The 21,863-nt window shown below is 45.3% G+C and overlaps 1 protein-coding gene across 1 annotated transcript in view; it reads left to right on the plus strand.

Annotated features, from left to right (window-relative positions):
• The window catches only part of KCNAB1 (potassium voltage-gated channel subfamily A regulatory beta subunit 1), a 178,980-nt gene that overhangs the window by 148,379 nt on the left and 8,738 nt on the right, over nucleotides 1-21,863 (plus strand). Inside the window, exons 11-12 of the mRNA XM_063442574.1 lie at nucleotides 3,148-3,242; nucleotides 14,973-15,093. Coding sequence (XP_063298644.1) covers nucleotides 3,148-3,242; nucleotides 14,973-15,093 — 216 coding nt within the window. The remainder of the gene's footprint in view (nucleotides 1-3,147; nucleotides 3,243-14,972; nucleotides 15,094-21,863) is intronic.

The following is a 21,863-nucleotide window of genomic DNA, read 5'->3' on the forward strand; positions in this document are numbered from 1 at the left end:
TTTTGACGAAATAGGGGGCGCGGCTTCACGAGGCTCCCGGCGCTGGAACCAGGTGAGTAAAATTGCCTCCCTGGAGAGTCCCTTTAAAAATGGAAACACTTGGTCTATAACCTATTAAAATATATAAATACAATCTAAATGCAGACACAGCAACCATTGTGTATTCGTATTCCTAAGAGGTTTGGTAACTGATCGTTATGGGTAACAAACGTGTATGACAGCGGCATCTCACAATCCCTATTTGCTTTATATATATATAGCATGGTCCACTCAATAAGGGAGGCTTAGGCTCAGTATGTCCACTGTGGCTATACTATATAGTAGTACAGTATGAAACATAAAATGTGACGGCAGATAAGAACCATTCGGCCCATCTAGTCTGCCCAATTTTCTGAATACTTTCATTAGTCCCTGGCCTTATCTTATAGTTAGGATAGCCTTATGCCTATCCCACGCATGCTTAAACTCATTTACTGTGTTAACCTCTACCACTTCAACTGGAAGGCTATTCCATGCATCCACTACCCTCTCAGTAAAATAATACTTCCTGATATTATTTTTAAAACTTTGCCCCTCTAATTTAGGAATATGTCCTCTTGTTGTGGTAGCTTTTCTTCTTTTAACCCCTTAAGGACCAAACTTCTGGAATAAAAGCGAATCGTGACATGTCACACATGTCATGTGTCCTTAAGGGGTTAAATATAGTCTCTTCCTTTACTGTGTTGATTCCCTTTATGTATTTAAATGTTTAACCTTTCCTTGTAAGTTTTATCCTGCAATCCATTAACCAGTTTAGTAGCCCTTCTCTGAACTCTCTCTAAAGTATCAATATCCTTCTGGAGATACAGACTCCAGTACAATACTCCAAGTGAGGTCTCACCAGTGTTTTGTACAACGGCATGAACACTTCCCTCCTTCTACTGCTAATACCTCTCCCTATACAACCAAGCATTCTGCTAGCATTTCCTGCTGCTCTATTATATTGTCTGCCTGCCTTTAAGTCATCAGAAATAATCACCCCTAAACCCCTTTCCTCAGATGTTGAGGTTAGGACTCTATCATATATTCTATACTCTGCCCTTGGGTTTTTACGTCCAAGATGCATTACCTTGCACTTATCCACATTAAATGTCAGTTGCCACAGCTCTGACCATTTTTATAGTTTACCTAAATCATTTGCCATTTGGCTTATTCCTGGAACATCAACCCTGTTACATATCTTAGTATCATCAGCAAAAAGACATACCTTACCATCAAGACTTTATGCAATATCACAAATAAAAAATATTAAAGAGAATGGGTCCAAGTATAAATGGCAATAATATTTAATAATAATAATAATAATATTAATAATAATAATAATAAGCACAGATCCCTGAGGTACCCCACTGGTGACAAGACCATGCTTCGAATATACTCCATTGACTACAACCCTCTGTTGCCTGTCACTCAGCCACTGCCTTACCCATTCAACAGTATTGGAAACCAAACTTAAAGGGACACTATAGTCACCAGAACAACTACAGCTTATTGAATTTGTTCTGGTGAGTAGAATCATTACCTTCAGGCTTTTTGCTGTAAACACTGTCTTTTCCGAGAAAATGCAGTGTTTACATTACAGCCTAGTGATAACATCACTGGCCACTCCTCAGATGGCTGTTAGAGATCCTTCCTGGGTCATGGCTGCCTAAAATGCATCCAAACATTCAGTGTCTCCTCCCTCTGCAACTTTCCTCATAAAGATTCATTGATTCAATTCATTTCTATGAGGAGATGCTGATTGGCCAGGGCTGTGTTTGAATCATGCTGACTCTGCCCCTGATCTGCCTCCTTGTCAGTCTCAGCCAATCCTACGGGGAAGCATTGTGATTGGATCAGGCCACCACTTCTGATGATGTCAGCAGACTGCTTGTTTTTTTGAGGCAAACAGCATGCAGAGTTACAGCTTCAGGCTTGAATACAGTAAGATTTTTACTATATATATGGAGGAATGAGGGGCCCAGGAGGGCTAGATGGTGGTGTTAACACTATAGTGTCAGGAATACATGTTTGTGATCCTTTAAAGATTGCAGTTTATTGACAAGTCTTCTATGTGCAACAGTGACAGTGTATGGGAGCTTGCTTCTCTTGTATAAGGGAATTATTATTTTTGTAGCTTTGTCACTTTAAATATTAATGCATTGTCGTGTAAATCTGTGTGGTAAAAACAGTAGAATGACAATCAGATAAATGTATACTAGATTTTACATTTCATGCACCTAACATTTAATGATACTTAAGCTAGGATTAAAGTGTATGTGTACGCAAATGTTATTGCTAATTAAAAAAAAAGAAAAAGGAATCAAACTGCAATTCTACAGCAAATGTAAAACAAGAAATTCCTTAAGGAGAAAACATTGACAGTTTACATCTACTGCACCTACTAGAGGAAAGTTCCCAAAAGTTCCACCATCATTACAAACAACAGAGATCTCAGCCAATTCCATCTGTGTGGGGTAACCATTATCTGTTATTGAGGTTGCTTTACCTTAAGGACCAAACTTCTGGAATAAAAGGGAATCATGACATGTCACACATGTCATGTGTCCTTAAGGGGTTAAACGTCCACACTTAAATAAGACATCTGATCCCATGAATGTAGGGCTTCACCCCTCGAGTAGAATGCATTTTGGTAACTGCTCGAAACCATAGCTGGCAAGGAAGGCAGGGAGGCAATTGCCATCTCAACCACTGGAATACAGGAGATGTTGGCTGAGTAAATATTTATTGGTTTAGATTACAAAGTTCTGCACACAAAGCAAAATATACACAGATTTCACATTTTCACATTTTGGATTTTCACTATATTTAAATGTGTTTATCTACTGGTTGTTGAATGTGGCCATATGGGAATATCTGCTGTCAGTTATTGTGTGATGAATTTAAGGTAATATGCCCATGTTTCCACAATCATATTAGTGCAAGATTACTCTATGTACGTTTCTGTTTTATATCTACTGTACAGTTATAAGGTTTGCAGAGTTGCCTAACATTGGTCACATAATAGCAAATATAAGCTAAATAAGTGAATAATAATATTAGTAACTAATGTAAGCAGGGTTTGTCCTTTTGTGAATTAAATCTTAATCTAACTTAATTCATTCTTAGGTGTTGGAGCTATGACCTGGTCTCCTCTTGCATGTGGAATCATTTCTGGAAAATATGAGAATGGCATTCCGGAAACTGCACGAGCGTCTCTAAAGGTATTTGGCTAGAGTTCAGCTGTCAGCTCTTGGAGGGAAATTCATTCATCAAGATACGTGAATGAAACTGTTGCAAAAACATGTAGATAGGTCAGCATAATATCCATGTTACCATTAGCTATGTTCACGCTTTTTATTAATGAAGCTGGAAATGGCTGTATATGAAACCTTATAAAACAGATCGTATGTAGATGAAAAAGTAGCCTTTGTTTAGGAGGTGTGTACGGAGGCTGTGTGGGTCACAGTCAGAGGAGGCATTGCTAGGGCTGCATTAACAAAGTGATTTAACTCCTAAATGGCATTGAATTGAACAGTTTAGACTGCAGGGGGATGTGCTTTACACCACAACTGCTTCATCAAGCTAAAGTTGTTTTGCTGCACAGAGCTTCCTTTAAGTGAGGGGTTGGTTTCAGGGACATTTTAGCCGCGAGGCAAACAAGGCATTTGCCTTGGGCGGCATTTTCCAGGGGGCGGCAAAAAAAGCCGCTCCCAAATGCCGGTCGGGCTGCTGGACGGTCGGGGGGCGCTGGCAGGCGGCTGGCGAGGGAGCTCGGAGCCGGAATATGACATCATATTCCGGCTCCGCCTCCCAGCCTCACTCTGCGGCGTGCGAGGGAGCTGAGCAGACAGCTCAGAGTAAGAGCTCCCTCGCCAGCGCCTGCCAGCGCCCACCGACCGCCAGCCATCCAGTGCACAGCAGCCTACCCATCAGCCCCAGGGAGAAAGACAATTTCCCCCCACAGCATTCCCACAGGTAAGGAGGCTGGGGGGGGTTTAAAAAAAATGTGTTAATGTGAGTGAGTGTGTGTGTGTGTTAGTGTGTGTGTCTGTTAGTGTGTGTGTGTCTGTTAGTGTGTGTGTGTCTGTCAGTGTGTGTGTCTGTCAGTGAATGTGTGTGTGTGTGTATTTAGAAGGCGGATCGGGGGGAAGGGTTGGGTGGGAGTGGCGCGGAGGGGAGAGGGGGCGCCTGAGTTATGTCCTGCCTAGGGCAGCACAAAACCAGGATACACCACTGGTTGGTTTATAGTTGTAGCAAAATTAGCAAACTGCAGGAGGTATAAACAAGTGGTTGCAGAGATACATGGCAGGTCATCTGTTTACACTCTAACAGTTGTTTTTTTGTACTGTACCTTAAACATATTTCTAAATCTTAGTTTCACGTCAGTTGTGTTTTTCACACAATAAATACTCAAGTCAGTTAACAGACATTGTGTCTATTCATGGGCCAGCCTGTCCATAGTAGCACGTGGAACCATGGCCCCAGGCGGCACTTTAATAGGGGCGTCAAAACCGCCCCTGTGCAGGGCCAGCCTTAGGAGTTTGCAAGCTGTGCAAGCGCCCTGTGGCCAACACAGCTGAGCACACCCTGGCAGGGGATGCGAAAGTATCAGAGAGTTCTGCCGCCCTCATGGAAAAGTGCCATTTATTTTTATTAAGTATATTGCTGTATGCACAATATATTCAATAAAAAGTATTCCCTGGTGGTCTGGTGGGTGATATCTGACGTTAGGTACCCCCTCTTAAGCCACTCGATAATAAGCTCTCCCTCTCGGCTCTGGCGCTTAGTGATGACTCACAGCACAGCCAAAGAGATTCCTAGCCTGCACTCTGAGTCATTACTGAGGGCCAGAGCCACGAGGGAGAGCTTAATATTGAGTGGATCCACAAGCTCCAAAAGGAAGGTGCTTTAACTCATCTCTACCGTGCTTTATGTCAATTGCTATTATACCTTAAAAAATATATTTTTGGGCATATACACAGATCACACCTTGACAACCTATGATGTTAAACACTGAAATGTATTTTTTGTTACTTTGTGATACCTGCAATGCACTACAAAAATAAAGAATTATAAAAAAGAAGGAACATGCTCGCTATATACTTCAATAAACAGGCAGCACACAATCTTAACACGTAATCCCCAAAACCTTGAGAGCAAATAAGAATAAAAACAGAAAACATATAGATAGCCAAGCCTTAATAGATAATAGTCCTTCTGTGAAATCACATAACAGGTACATATACATACATATGTTGATAGAATCCTCTGTTCGGATTTACACAGTAATTGAGTATCTCAAAGAAACAGAAAAACAAAAAATAATAGTGCAATATGTCAAATAACAGGAAAGTAAGATGTAATATTACGCCAAAAGAACACTCACACTTTCTAGAGCTTTAAAGAGCTCTGCTGTATATCTCAGGATATATTGTATGCAGAAGTGGTGGTAAATCTTTCCAATACGTCACATATATAAAAAGACAAACAGGAGAATATCCAATGGTGCAGCCAGTATGGTAAAGGGACTGTGCAAAAAAAGGTACAAATAACCTACTCACATGAGAGAGAGCATGGACCTAGTCTTGTAATGCCTTGGTGGTATAATCCCCACCTGGGATATATTAAGATAGGAAGCCAAGAAAAGATACAGGGTGTAATCCCCCAAAAATCCCAAAATGAATTGGATTTAAAAGGATTAACTTTATTTCATATACACAAATAAATCAATAAAAGTATGTTCTATAAAACAATTCACATAGGTGTTAGATCCACACTTTACGCATTTCACCTTGGGGTTTCATCAGAAGTGTGGTTTCAAGGTTCTTGGTATCTGTTTATATAGGTATAAAATTAACATAATCATTTAAAACAGATGTGTATTGCAAGTATTCATTGGCTTTTATCATTACTTCCATTTTTTTGTGTTAACCCGGGCAGTGATGTCATCGGAGTGTCTTAGATACATGTGTTCTCATTGGGTGTTCTTTAACCTAATCTTATTTAATAATCAATAGGGACGTCACCTTAGGGTGATGCCCATCAACATATTGTATTAGTACATGTAGTCCAATCAAATACAAAAGAAAATGTGCGGATGTCACCCGGAAGTGACGTCACGCGCATGCTCATAATCCATAAAAGCATTCATGGCCTCATTGTTGCCAGTCTCTTATATCCCTTGTTCTTTATTACGTCTTCTCGCACATGCGTGCCAAGTCAAGCTGATCGCGCATGTGTCTCATTCGGATCTTCTGTTAATGTTCTTGTGCGCATGTTCGAAGACACTGTCAGACGTATTCCGGAATGTAGAAAAGAGGGCAATAAGTGTTGGCGGCCACATTTAATAAGGTATAATGGCCAATACTCAGAGGCATAGAAAAAGAGAGGTTGAACGGGTGAAAGGAAATATTAGTAGTGGGAAATAAATACATGGTAAATATAGGTAGGAACTTTCAGAAAGACCTCAGACAGAAATAGCAAAATGCTTGATATACATACAAAAAATAGAAACATATATATAAATATGTATATAAAAGATCTGTGTAGGGCGGGGCCGGACCGCCGAGCAGGACGGTCGCATGTCAGACCAGCTCCTGAAACTCTAAGGAAAAATGAGCATGAAACTGGGACTTTTGGCATAAAACACCGACCGGCAGCGGTGTCCCTCGTCGGGTGGAGAGTACCAGACCCAGGGTGAGGCTGGCCAGAAGGGCTTCAGTCCCCTGGAGGAAGAATCCTCACTGGCGCACACGAGGCCTACTCCGGCGGTGAGTGGAGCAGACGGCCGCTGCTCCGCTATCCCGCCCATCGGTACTCAACCAAGGGCCAGACCCGTGAGGAAATGGCCCCGTTTTCCCCCCCTCTGGACCGGGGGGGTGATCCCGGTCCGCACCCTCGAGCAATGACCGGGATCACCCCCCTGCCGCAGGGCCGCCCTGATCCGACACCAAGACATGGCATCCAAGATGGCGGAGGCCATAGAAGATGGCGCCGAGCCTGTAACCACCACAGGGTACCCACCAAAATCCGCAACAAGGCGCAGAAGAAGCAACCCATACCAGCCCCCTTCCAAAGCACTCACCTTCAGGCCGGTCCAGCAAAAGGCAAAACCTTAATGAAGGACTCCAGCCTCTCACAAGCTCCCTGCAACCTGGTGGCCCTAAGGCCCACACCGGGCACGGCTGCACCTACCACCACAGGCAACACCACAGGGGGAGGCACTTCACTTTCCACGAGGTGATTAGGCAGTGGACCCCCTTATCGCACCACCCGAAGCAGGTCTGGACTGCCTGGTCTCAGCACCATAAACCTGGGCCTGAACCCCACGACTGCCTTTCTGGGCCTTGAGCCCTAGAGGTCACTCCTCACACCGCAGCCCAGCACCTGGAATGACCACACTTACCAGGAATTCCGTTGCCGGGCCAGTCATGGAACCGGAACCGAGGGCACAGATGGTTGGCTCATGCGGAGCCCAGGGCTGGCAGCGTGGCATACGCAGGACCCACACTTATAGCGGGACTCAGCTACCTCTCCACTCAGGTCAGAGGGAAGGAAATCACAAGCCCAGGAGACCTGACCTGCCTGACAACTTGCCGACGAGGAGCGGGTGGACTTTCCTAACAATACCTAACAATAGCATGTGCATTATGCTAACATATTGAAAACTAAACGCAAATCTACACTATTGTAATATTATAAAAATGTGCCTGTATAACGTATGCCATGACATGTAATACCAATGTTTACTTATTTTACTGGATGTCGCTGTCGTGGCGCATACCGGCTATCTGTTTAATCTGTGCACACCCAAAATAAAGATTTAAAAAAAAAAAAAGATCTGTGTATAACATGACATGCGCACAGTCGATTATTCGGCAGGTGCGCTGTTTACCCCAACCCCCCAATAACTTACAGACACCGTATTTCTGTTGGAATAAAAAAGTCCACAGCTTTATTTATTATTATAAACAAGGTAACAAATTGGGGTCATTGCCACAAAAGTAAATATACCTCCACCCCCCACCGTACATAAATTACCCCCGGCAATGACCCCGCCCAATAACAATAAATAACATTATAAATAACAAATAACACATAACACATGGCCTACCAAAGAGGCCCCATATCCATAACTTTTTAACTGTAGGGGTGTACCGAGACCCCCCTACACCACCTGGTTCGGAGCCACCGATGAGCTCGAACCCACAAACCATTTCACACTCCAGTTTAATCCAGCCTAACCAATTTATACTCCTCCTACCTTCCAATTACCCAAGCCCTATCCCGCCGCTGTGACCAAACGGGAACTCCAAAACAACAGGGAGGGTGGGAGGGACAATTACCAGGTAAGTGTCAGTTTAGTTAAAATGTCCCTTAGTCATAAAATGGCCGCTTAATATACTCCTATAGTCCAACCCCCATTTTCCAATAACCACACCCCTTTAACTGGTTACTCCCCTGCCTACTCCTGGCTCTGTCAAGGCCCACTCCCCTGACTGCGCTGTTCCATGGGCTACATGACATGCGCACAGTCGATTATTCGGCAGGTGCGCTGTTTACCCCAACCCCCCAATAACTTACAGACACCGTATTTCTGTTGGAATAAAAAAGTCCACAGCTTTATTTATTATTATAAACAAGGTAACAAATTGGGGTCATTGCCACAAAAGTAAATATACCTCCACCCCCCACCGTACATAAATTACCCCCGGCAATGACCCCGCCCAATAACAATAAATAACATTATAAATAACAAATAACACATAACACATGGCCTACCAAAGAGGCCCCATATCCATAACTTTTTAACTGTAGGGGTGTACCGAGACCCCCCTACACCACCTGGTTCGGAGCCACCGATGAGCTCTTACCCACAAACCATTTCACACTCCAGTTTAATCCAGCCTAACCAATTTATACTCCTCCTACCTTCCAATTACCCAAGCCCTATCCCGCCATAGCAAGAGACTTGAACCCTTAATGTCTCGAGCGACCCCCACCACACATAAATAGGGCTTTGGGAATACCCTCCTGGAAACCTAAATTTAATAGATCGCACCCCACATCAGACAGGTGCACACCATCCCGCCTAAAATAACCGGGCAACCCGCCCTCCAATTCAAAGTGCCTCACTGGGACCCCCCTATTCTCCTAATAAAGACAGACATGGCCTTATTTACTTTACCACGGCAACGTGCCACAGCCGCCGGGTCCCTGGCATGCCTCCAGTTCAACCGCGGCACCATTTCAGACCACACTATTGTAACTCCTGGGACCAGAGCCCTCACCCTATCCAGGTCCCTCTTCATTCTCCTGACCAACACCTTCTGGGGGACCAAACCTAAGTCATTGCCCCCACCGTGAATCAACAGTATATCTGGGGCAAACCCCCTGGACAACATCCCAAAAATTTCACCACTTATACTCTGCCAGCTGAAACCCCGAAAACCAAACCACCAAAGGTCCACTGTGTCCAGAAGAAAACCCAGTTGTGTGCCTTGTCTCCGAACTGCGGCCCTCTTCTCCGCCCAGTAGACAAACGAGTGACCCACCAGCCAAGCGACCAAGCCTGAAAGGAAACAAATTCAGTTAACCGGCAGAGCACCCTTTACCCACATCCACAACATTCCATTCACACCAACCTTTCCGGCCTTACATATGCACGGAACCTGATGGATTCCCATCTCCCAATCTGCTTTATCCGCTCCTCCCCCAGCCCGAGACGCGCCGCCTCAGTCGCAGCCCCGATACGGAAGGAGTGCGTACCAAATTGTCCGGGCTGCAAGCCCAATCTCGTCAACCCCATGCGGAAGACTCGCAAGAACTGAAAGCGCGACAGCGCCTTCCCATCCTCGTGAATCAGGAAGCAACCACCAACCTTCGGGCGAACCCGTAAAAACACGTCCCCACACGCTACCGGGCACACCGGGGACCCTGGTAGCGAGGACAGGACAACATTCTTACCCTTTCCGAAGACGTCCGTCTTCGAGCGCCGGAGCCAAATCACGACCTTGTCCTGTTCTATAGCCACATCCTCATACCGGAGGCCCGATGCCCCCGACCTATTGGCGCTCACCAATTCGCCAATACGAAAAGCCCCAAAGAAAGCCCACACGAAAGCCACAGAGAACAAAGTTACCTCAAATGCCGAACTACACACTTCGTTCAACAACCCCACTAACCCTTGAAGGGTGGCAAAGGACACAGGCCTCCTCGTATCCACAGACCTCCTGCCCTTCTTGAAACCCTTCAAAGTTTGCTTCACCAAGAAATGTTTCGTCAAGTCTTCCCACCCGTTAAACTTGAACAGGAAGGCTAACGCAGACATGTAGCGCTCCACCCTAGAAGGGGACGACCCACCTGCCACCAACCTGCAAAGAAGCCACAACAGCGTGTCCAACCTACCGGCTGCAGAATCGCCTGCTCCCGCCTGGGACAACATTTCCTCCCATTCACACCAAACCTTAGTATAAGCGGTCCAAGTCCCCGGCGCCAGTGAGCTCCTTATGTATCGCCCAAGCACAACGTCCCGAGCCGCCACATCTCCTCCGGGCACGCCTGCCCTGTCGCTTGCGCGTCCGGCGCTGCTTCCCGGAACCGCACCCACTGTGAACGAGACAGAGCGTCAGCGACCACATTCAGCAGGCCCGGCACGTGCCGTGCCCGGAAGACAATGTTCCAAGACATACACAAGAGCACTAGCTGCCGCAACAACCTAACCACTGGCAGGGACGAAGCCGATAGACTGTTAATTACCTGTACCACTGCCATATTATCAGAGTGGAAGATAACTTTCTTGTCCCTGAGCTCCTCGCCCCATAGTGACACCGCTACCACAACTGGAAAAAGCTCCAAAAAGGCGAGGTTCCGAATCAAGGGGCTCCCGGACCAAGCCGCAGGCCAAACCTCGGCACACCACTTGCCCCCAAGGTAAGCCCCAAAGCCAACGCTCCCCGAGGCGTCCGTAAACAGCCCGGCGTCGCCAGATGCCTTCATCGCATCCCTGAAAAACACCCGTCCATTAAACTCAGTGAGGAAGCGGTCCCATATGTCCAAGTCCTCTCTCATACCCACCGACACCCTGATGTAATGACTCGGCAGACGGACACCACAGGTAGCCCTAGCCAGCAATCTACAAAAAACTCTACTCATAGGGATCACCTTACAAGCGAAATTAAGGCTGCCGAGCAAGGACTGCAGTCCCCGAAGCGTAACTTTCCTAGCGCCCTTTATCGCGTGCACCTGCTGGCGGAGCACCCTCAACTTCTCCTCCGGCAGCCTACATTCCCCCACGACCGAGTCGATTTCCAGCCCTAAAAAACTCAGACACTCGGTCGGGCCCACTGTCTTGTCCTCAGCCAGAGGAATCTCAAACTGTTGGGCTAACCTCTGGAACACCCGCAGTATTTGGGCACATCTGTCGGACCCAGCCGGGCCCACACACAGAAAGTCGTCCAGGTAATGGACCACCGTACCCCCGCCCGATTCCCTGCGCACTACCCACTCCAGGAACGTGCTAAACTTTTCGAAATACGCACATGAAATGGAGCAACCCATGGGTAGGCACAGGTCCACGAAAAACTTACCCTCAAAAAGGCACCCTAACAAATGGTGACAGTCTGGGTGGATAGGAAGGAGCCGGAATGCTGCCTCCACATCCACCTTCGCCATCAAAGCCCCTCGCCCTGCTCTCCGAACCAACTCGACAGCATGGTCGAATGATGCATACGATACGGAGCACAGGGCCTCATCGATGTCATCATTTACTGACGCCCCTTTCGGGAATGATAAATGATGAATCAACCTAAACTTACCCGCCTCCTTCTTGGGGACTACCCCCAGCGGGGATACCCTCAAGTCAGGCAGCGGCGGAGCCTCGAACGGCCCAGCCATCCTACCCAGTTGCACCTCCTTCAGCAACTTGTCCCTCACAACTCCCGGGTGTTCACCCACCGACTTGAGGTTACTGCATAACCTCCCCACATCCCTACTCTGAAACGGTATTGAAAAACCCTCCGTGAAGCCTTGCCATAAGAATTCAGCGTCCTGACGGTTACCGTACTGTTTTAGCCACGGCAGCATCTCGCCTACTTTCACCGGGGTTGCCCCCCGCGGCAGCGGAGGGGGCCGACGCTCCAACGGCTCCCGCTCCTGGCGCAGACTTACCTCGCTTAAAACACCGGCTGGCTCCATGTGCACCCCCACAACCTGAGCACTCGTGCTTAAACCGGCACGACGTACCCCACTTACATTGGCCCTCGTTAAAGAGCCAACAGAAGCCTTTCTTTTGCCCGGCCGATGCAGGTCCCCCAGGGGCCGCACCGGCCGTCCCTTGAAAGGGCGCAGCCTTTTGCGCCATCATGAGCCGCATCCAGAGGGGAAGGTCCATTTGATCCCACCGCATGCTGGGATTCGCCGCTAACCTCTGGCGAAATTGTTCGTCGTACCGCCACCAGGCGACCCCGCCATAGGTCCGGTACGCTTCCCCAATCCCGTCTAGGTAGCAAAACAATTGGGAGCATTTATCCGGCGACTTTTCCCCTATCACGCTGGCCAGGATACAAAAGGCCCGTAGCCAGTTCCCAAACGTTTTAGGAATCTTCCGATACCTACGCTTTTTCTCCTCCTCCTCCTTCTTTGCGTCCTTCTTGTCCTCCTCTTTCATGTCTAAGAACTCCTCCAGCGGGAGCAAGGAAAAAACCTCCACAAACTCACCCTTCCAAATTTTCTCCTTGATGTCCATTTTCAGATGACAACCTAATGGGCCCGAGAAAGACACGTGCACGTTTTGCCGCGCAGCGTCGGTAATTTCGCCCCCAATACCTACCTTTTCCCCCGACTCCTTACTAGTTTCGGACACAGATAACCCCACTTCGCTATCCAGTGTTGGGCCCACGGCCCTACCTTGTAACCCCTGGCCTTTCTCACACGTCCACACTCTCCCAAACTGAGGTGAAGCCACTTCCCCACCCGCCCATGAATCTAAGAAAGATTTTAAGCAAGTCAATAGTGTTCCTGCGTGTGGTGTAACATTTGACTCACCGCCTGAGCCCGAAGCCGCAGAAGGCCGTGGGTTTGTTTCCCTTCCGTCCGCCATGCTTGGCTCCGGAGCATCCAATTGGCGCCGACTCCCGTAAGCCTGGCCCTGCCTCAGGACCGCGGGTGTAGTGCTGCGAGACCTGCAAGGAGAACGACACCTGGGTAGTGTGTCCACATGATCACATACCCGCCCAACCTCCTTATGTTCCTGCCTGTAGTTCCGCACCATATCCCGTCTCCCTGCCTGGCCCTCCCGGCCGTAAGCGCTGCGCCACTGACCTGGCGAGCTCCTGCCTGATGACCCAGACGCACTGCGCCGCTGCCTCCACCTCCGTTCCCCTGAGGCCGATCTCCTCCTGCTAAACCTGCTTGCTGACCTGCTCCTCTCTCTACCCCTCCACCCGTCCGCCTGCCTCCTGTCATGCCTGGCACTGACGCCGCGCTGCTCCCTGCTGCGATGCGGCCTAGGGCTCCGCGAGAGACCCCTCGGTCCCCGGGAGCCGCCCCTGCGGCCCTCCCGCTCTCTCCCAGCCCGTCCTGTCTCCATGCCCTGAGCTGATTCCTGGGAGCTATCCCGACCCGCTGAACCTGACCCCTTTTGGGCCGCCTTGCGAACTGGGGATTCCGCCTGTCTGTCCTGGCGTTTCCTGTCTGCTAAAGCCGCGGGCCCTGCCGGCCCCAATGTACCTGGCTGAGCGGACCCGCCGTCTGAGTCCCTTGTGCTGCACCTGGCCCCACTAGAGGCCGCCACCGATGTGTCCCCTTGCCCAGGGGCTCCCCATGCCATCAGGGGGACCGCCTGATCACTAGAGGCCTCCGCTCTGCCCCCTGCCCGCTGCCCAGCCCCAGCGCCATTCCCTGACTCACCGGGCCGCAACCGCTCACTGCTTCCACCATCCGATCTGCTCTGGGTCCTGGCTCCAGCCGCAACCGTCCCGCCTGCCGCCTCCCGGCGGGGCGCACACCGCGTGGTAGGCCTCGGCCTAGCTGCTGCCCGCGCCCGGCCAGCACCGCGTCGAACCGACGATGCCGGCCGCGGTACCTCCACTCCGCTGGGGCCCGCTACCTCATCCAAGGCCCCAACAGACTCCGCTGACGGGCTCCTCCGTCTGCCGACTTCGGGCTCCATGCCTGGGCTCAGCCGCTGGGGCGGTCTCGCCCTCTTCATGGAACGCCGTGCCGCCGCCGCAGGGGTTGTAGGGGGGGGACCCTGAGCCCCCAGTTGCTCATGAAGCCAGGCCAGTCCTCTATCGCGCACAGCAGCTCTCACTCCCTCCAGGATTTCTTCCATCGATGCCATGATCTGCAAGACAAAGAAAAAACCAACACAGACCTGCCAAAAACAATTACCAGGTAAGTGTCAGTTTAGTTAAAATGTCCCTTAGTCATAAAATGGCCGCTTAATATACTCCTATAGTCCAACCCCCATTTTCCAATAACAACACCCCTTTAACTGGTTACTCCCCTGCCTACTCCTGGCTCTGTCAAGGCCCACTCCCCTGACTGCGCTGTTCCATGGGCTACAAAACACATAGAGGGAATTAAATAATAAAATATAATTACACCGGATTTATATACATTAGCAATCAAAAAGTACATGAGTGTATGACTAAGATGGGTTAAATGGAAAGGTGGGTTTAGAACATATACATGAAAAGGGCTTAATGCTGCTAAAAATAGAATAAAATAAAATTGAGAAATGAATTAAAAATCTTGACAAATTAATGTCTAAAAAGGAAATTAAAATAATAATTGAATTAAAAAATATATATATATATCAAAGTCTGCATTAATTCCATTTATAACTGTGACTAATTTGTCCAGATTTATCAGGATAAAACAGGTGTTATTCTGAATGCAAAGGTGATTAATATCAGAATATGTTAATTACATCGTATCTTGTCTTTCAGTGCTACCAGTGGTTAAAGGACAAAATATTAAGTGAAGAAGGGCGCAAACAACAAAATAAGCTAAAAGATTTATCACCAATTGCAGAAAGACTTGGTTGCACCCTGCCTCAGCTTGCTGTAGGTAAGAAAATGGTATTTGGATCAAACTGAGAAATCTAAATTTGACAGTAAGAAAAATACTATTCTTCAGCTTTTGTTTACTAGAATAAAGGCACATAATGTAGCATATATATGTGGTGAAACACAAAATACATAATACCTTACTTTCTAAAATGATTACAGTTGATTAGTTTTACTAAACTCCAGTTTGGCCCGGATAGTCCCAAAAGACCACCATTAATATAATATTCATTATACAAATATATTCGGGGCCAATACAAACCATTGTGTGGAAATCTATTCACAAACCAGACTTTACATAGGACACGAGGTCATGCATTTAGATTGGAAGAAAGAAGATTTCGTCTAAGGCAAAGGAAAGGTTTTTTTACTGTAAGAACAATATGGATGTGGAATTCTCTGCCTGAATAAGTAGTTTTATCAGAGTCCATACAGATGTTCAAACAGCAACTAGATGCATACTTGCAAAAACAGAATATTCAAGGATATAATCTTTCAATGTAGGGTAATAGCTGCTTGATCCAAGGATAAATCTGACTGCCATTGTGGGGTCAAGAAGGAATTTTTTTCTTAGTTTGTTGCAAAATTGGAAGTGCTTCAAACTGGGGTTTTTACCTTTTGGATCAACCGCAAAACCAAATGTGAGGAAGGCTGAACTTGATGGACGCAAGTCTCTTTTCAGCTATGTAACTATGTAATATATAACTAAACAGAATCCGGGTTAAAAGCTACACATGCAAATGTTCATTTTGCATTTGTTGTTAGCTGTCTTAAATGCAAGTTACATCAACAGCTCCCCCCAGTGGCTCAGTTTGGGGGCAAAGCTGCCACTAACGTGGTTTGTAATATTGTTTCAAGCCCTTATGGATACTCAGTGAAGTCAATGTTACCATGATTGCTGCTATTTATAAAATGTAGATATAGTCTACAGACTGCATGGTGTTGCACAAAAGATAAACGAAACATATTTATAGCTGTATCATATCAAGCTTGTTATACAGAAACAGAAAAGAGCAATATGTTATACCAAATTAACCCATTGGTATTCTAAAATTCCAAAGTTCAGTAGTTTAGAATAATTCATGCAATCCATGATCACCTTGCATGTACTTGAAGCATAGAGTAGAAATTTTGCATAAATAAAAGGTAGGGATTTGTTTTGTGAACAGTAGATTTGTTGTAAGCAGTGATTTTAATAAGATATTTTGTTTCTATTTTTTTATACACACAGAAGAGCATAGGGTGTAAAACATTTGCATACTTATTGTAGTTATTGTCATGTTCATAGTGTTGCAAACATATAGTTAAGTACAAATCCAACATATTGGTTAAAATTTTTGCCATACAAACACATCTGTCTGATAAATTATTATTATGATTATTATTTATATAGCACCAATAAATTAAATATGAGGGAGTGAGATTACAACGGAATAGGTACTTAGGGAAGGTACCAAATACAGATCTTTAATTTGTCCCATGACATGAGTGTCAAGTAGTGATGTCGCGAACATGAAATTTGCCGTTCGCGAACGGCGAACGCGAACTTCCGCAAATGTTCGCGAACGGGCGAACCCGGCGAACCGCCATAGACTTCAATAGGCAGGCAAATTTTAAAACCCACAGGGACTCTTTCTGGCCACAATAGTGATGTGATAAACAAGAATAAGGGGGGGGGACCTAATGTCCTCCCCCCTGGCCCCCAACCCTGAGCGGTGGGTGGGGGCCCTAAACACAAATTGGGTGGGGACACCTAATGTCCTCCCCCCTGACCCCCACCCTGAGCGGCGGGTGGGGGCCCTAAATACCAATAGGGGGGGACCTAATGTCCTCCCCCCTTGCCCCCAACCCTGAGCGGTGGGTGGGGGCCCTAAACACAAATTGGGGGGGACCTAATGTCCTCCCCCTGGCCCCCACCCCTGAGGGGCGGGTGGGGGCCCTAAATACCAATAGGGGGGGACCTAATGTCCTCCCCCCTGGCCCCCAACCCTGAGCGGTGGGTGGGGGCCCTAAACACAAATTGGGGGGGGACCTAATGTCCTCCCCCCTTACCCCCACCCCTGAGCGGCGGGTGGGGGCCCTAAATACCAATAGGGGGGGACCTAATGTCCTCCCCCCCGGCCCCCACCCATGAGCGGCAGGTGGGGGCCCTAAATACCAATAGGGGGGGACCTATTGTCGCCCCCACCCCTGAGCGGCGGGTGGGGGCCCTAAATACCAATAGGGGGAGACCTATGGTCCTCCCCCCCGGCCCCCACCCCTGAGGGTGTGTGCTATGTTCGCCAGGAACTATTCGCCAGCGAACCGTTCGGGACATCACTAGTGTCAAGCACTGGTTCTTTCCATGTCTCATTATATGCCACTCTGTCATATGTCAGCAACTCTCTCGAGTTGAGGTCGGCAGTCACATGACGTGAGATCACAGCATCTGTCCCTAATGATTATATTGTCAAAACAGTAGAGCCCAGGTAACAAGAGTGAACAATCTCAAGTGTTTATAGCAGTTCTAGAGCAAAAAAAAAAAACCTACACCCCCTCCCAAGATTCAAAATAAAAGGACACTTCACAGGAATATATAGCTACAGAGTGGCTCACCTTTTCCTAGGTGTGACTGCGTTGAGGTGGGAAGGACATGGTACAGGGTGTTCTATGCCAAACGTAGCAACTTCTAATCTATGTAGTGGACACCATAGAATTTGATAAGGCCCTATTTTACAGCGCTATGGAATCTGATGGCGCTATATAAATAATAAACTAATAATAATTGGAGGAGGTGGAAATGCATGCATTCATGGGACAAAAGGAGTCTGACAACATAGATTTCCATTTTTAGGAGAGCTAAAAGCAGTTTCTCTGATCTTACCTACTGCATCTATAGCATCCATCACAAAATAAATATTAAAATTATTAATAACAGCTGAGAAAAGTAAGGGTGCTAAGTTTGAACTTTATGTTTCACTAAATACCACAATTAACCAGTAGGAACGTCTGTTAAGGAGCTGCACTGCCTATGTTGCCCTAATGGTGAATATAATACAATTGACAACATCATAAAGAATATGTGTTAATGTATTTTCTCTACAATGCATATACTGCTGACTAGGACTACACTGGTGGCATTCTCAGACATTCAAATATAAAAAAAAATTACGGAGTACTTTGCCAACAACAGAAGGGAAATTAATTAATGTCCCCTGAATATTTTTGAACCGCAGGTCCAGATGGCCACAAGACTGTAAGCAGTTATGTAACAAACAACACAGACACCCGTGAAAAAGTGATAAAACACAAAAAAACTATAACTTAACTGATAGGTACACGGCCTCCCAAGGTTATCTCCCAGCTGATAACCAGGTAACAGGACTGTATAGTTGATGGGATATTTTGGGATATTGCTAGTGTACCTATGATAGAGGACAAAACATAGTGCAAATATTGCTAATAAACTGTGGTGAAATTGCCAGTGATCAGAATGCACTCACATATTCCAGAAAAATAAAGCGTATTAAAGGTGCCTCCCCTGGATGGAAATGGGGGGTATGTCCCTTTAAAATTCCCTCCTCAAGAGATAGCCGATAGGGTATCCAGGTCAGCATGAGATCTCACAGACAGCAACCAAAGGAATACTTTAAAGGCTATTTATTCACTTGAAAAAGGTTAAATGAAATAAAATATAGTAAAAACAAATAAGAAAGAGATGCTGGTCCTACGCGTTTCGTCCTTATACAAAAAGGACTTCCTCAGGGACCTCTTTCAGCAAATCACATTTAACAGGTACATAAAATCAAAAACAGCATCCTAACAACGCTAACATTTAAAAGCTTTTATATAGGGCTAAACCCTGTAAGTCATTGGTGGAATAGTGGGTGTCTTCTAATTGCCTGGTTCCAATTCGTCGAGGTTTTCCTTTCAGGTGTAGCTGTTTAGCCGCGATGAAAAAAAGCCGGGTCCGTTCGAAGCTCCAGCCACTTCCGCATTCGTCATACGCCACGTCTGTGTCACATGTATAATTACCAATCACATGATCTTTGTGCGTTCCACGCTCGGGAAGAAAAATGGCTGTGCGTTCCACAGCGTTTATGACAGCTTAAAGAAGTGTTTAATGTTTAACTCAGGCCACTAGGAATAAAAAAAACTGTTAGAGTATGTTCTTTGATCACATTAAAACATATCTATATATCCCAGTCAAAAATAAATAATAATAATATGTCCTCTAAATATAATAATAATATTAACCAGTTAAAATGAATGAAAAACTTCCCATCCAAGTTAATCATTCATTATATCTATTATAATTTTACTTGATTACTGATAATACTAATAGTGAATTCATACATTAGCAGCAATATTTTTTATCATAATAACCATCAACCATAATTAATCTATCAATAATGATGATAATAAATTCATATATTAATAACAATGTTGTTATCATAATATCCATTAAAGTGACATAGATAATCACCTTTCAATTGTGAATTCATTTTATAAAAGGTGACATGAAATATTATTTTTTTATATTTAATTACACATCCAAATTGTATAAGATGGTTAAACAAGTAATTAAACACTCAAAATTTACTCAAAAATAAAATGACCATATCCATTATAAATCCCTTTTATGTGAAGTGACATGAATATTTATTTATATATTCGGTTACATATCCATATTGTGTGAAATAGCATAAGTAATTGAACACTCGTTCCAAAAAAAGTGACATAGGAATTGTACATTTTACTGCTAAATTAGTATTGTATTTTACTAGATGTTTGAATTGTATTATATTATACTCTACTGTGTATTAATTTAAAGATGTATACATTCAATTTATTCAAAAAACAAACAATATCCATGTCCACATTCAAACCCCTAGGGGTGAGAGTGCGTAGTCTATGAATCCAAAATGATTCTCTTTGTTCCAATCTTTTCTCTTTGTTGCCCCCTCTCCAATGGGGTTGGATTTGTTCTATCCCTATACAGCGCAATCCCTTCAAACAGAAAGATGGGCAACTGTTGCAATGGAGGGGGACTGAGTGGGTTTCCAGTCGTTTCTTTATATTATTTATATGTTCTAAAAGTCTTAGTTTTAGACATCTTTTTGTACGGCCAACATATTGGCTGCCGCATGGGCACTGAAGAAGATATACCACACAGGTTGTGCGGCAGCCAATTTCTGATTTAATAGGAAAAGATTTCCCTGTCACAAAACTGTTATATGATGTAGCTTTATCCGTGTTCACATGTGAACAAGCTTTACAACTTTTGCAACCCTTAAAACCTTTTAACTCTTTTTTATTTTTACTTGTAAATCCATTCCTTAGGGCATAGCTGGGTGCTAATATATTCTTAAGGTTCTGTTGTTTCCTATAAAGGATTTTGGGCCTATTGGATAGATGTTCCCCCAAAATGGGATCCTCCAACAATATAGGCCAAAATTTGTGTAAGCTCCTCTGTATTTTTGAATGGTCCACACTGTATTGTGTGAAAAAAGCCTGTTTGAAATTTTCCCCTGTTTTTTTCTTATTGCTGGGGCCATCCGCATGAAACTCATTCCTATTTCTCTTAGACATCATATAGATATCTCTGTTGATCTGTTTTTGATTGTAACCTTTTTTAACCAGCTTATCGGCTATAAGTTGGGCCTGTACCTGAAAATCCTCCGTGTGTGAGCAGTTTCTTCTTACTCGGGTTAGTTGTCCCTTAGTAATGCCCTTCAACCAAGGCTGGTGGCGACAGCTACGTTTGTGAACGTAGCTATTCCCGTCAGTTGGTTTGAAGAAGCATTTAGATTTTATCTCCTTTTTTTTTACAGAATAAGGTGAGATCTTAGAAATTTATTTCTCTGCGGTTCTACACTGGGGAAAATTTTAAATTATATTCATTCTGGTTTAAATGATCAACAAAAGTCATAAATTCAGAATCTGACCCTTTCCAAATGATGATCACGTCATCGATGTATCGCCGCCATAGGACCAGGTTCACCACCCAGTACGTCTGCGTACGTCTGCGTACGTCTGGGGCATGACTGGGTGGTGAACCTGGTCCTATGGCGGCGATACATCGATGACGTGATCATCATTTGGAAAGGGTCAGATTCTGAATTTATGACTTTTGTTGATCATTTAAACCAGAATGAATATAATTTTAAATTTTCCCCAGTGTGGAACTGCAGAGAAATACATTTCTTAGATCTCACCTTATTCTGTAAAAAAAATGAGATAAAATCTAAATGCTTCTTCAAACCAACTGACGGGAATAGCTACGTTCACAAACATAGCTGTCTCCACCAGCCTTGGTTGAAGGGCATTACTAAGGGACAACTAACCCGAGTAAGAAGAAACTGCTCACACACGGAGGATTTTCAGGTACAGGCCCAACTTATAGCCGATAAGCTGGTTAAAAAAGGTTACAATCAAAAACAGATCAACAGAGATATCTATATGATGTCTAAGAGAAATAGGAATGAGTTTCTAGCGGATGGCCCCAGCAATAAGAAAAAAAACAGGGGAAAATTTCAAACAGGCTTTTTTCACACAATACAGTGTGGACCATTCAAAAATACAGAGGAGCTTACACAAATTTTGGCCTATATTGTTGGAGGATCCCATTTTGGGGGAACATCTATCCAATAGGCCCAAAATCCTTTATAGGAAACAACAGAACCTTAAGAATATATTAGCACCCAGCTATGCCCTAAGGAATGGATTTACAAGTAAAAATAAAAAAGAGTTAAAAGGTTTTAAGGGTTGCAAAAGTTGTAAAGCTTGTTC

This window comes from Pelobates fuscus, chromosome 2, assembly GCF_036172605.1.
Source record: "Pelobates fuscus isolate aPelFus1 chromosome 2, aPelFus1.pri, whole genome shotgun sequence".
NCBI lineage: Eukaryota > Metazoa > Chordata > Amphibia > Anura > Pelobatidae > Pelobates > Pelobates fuscus.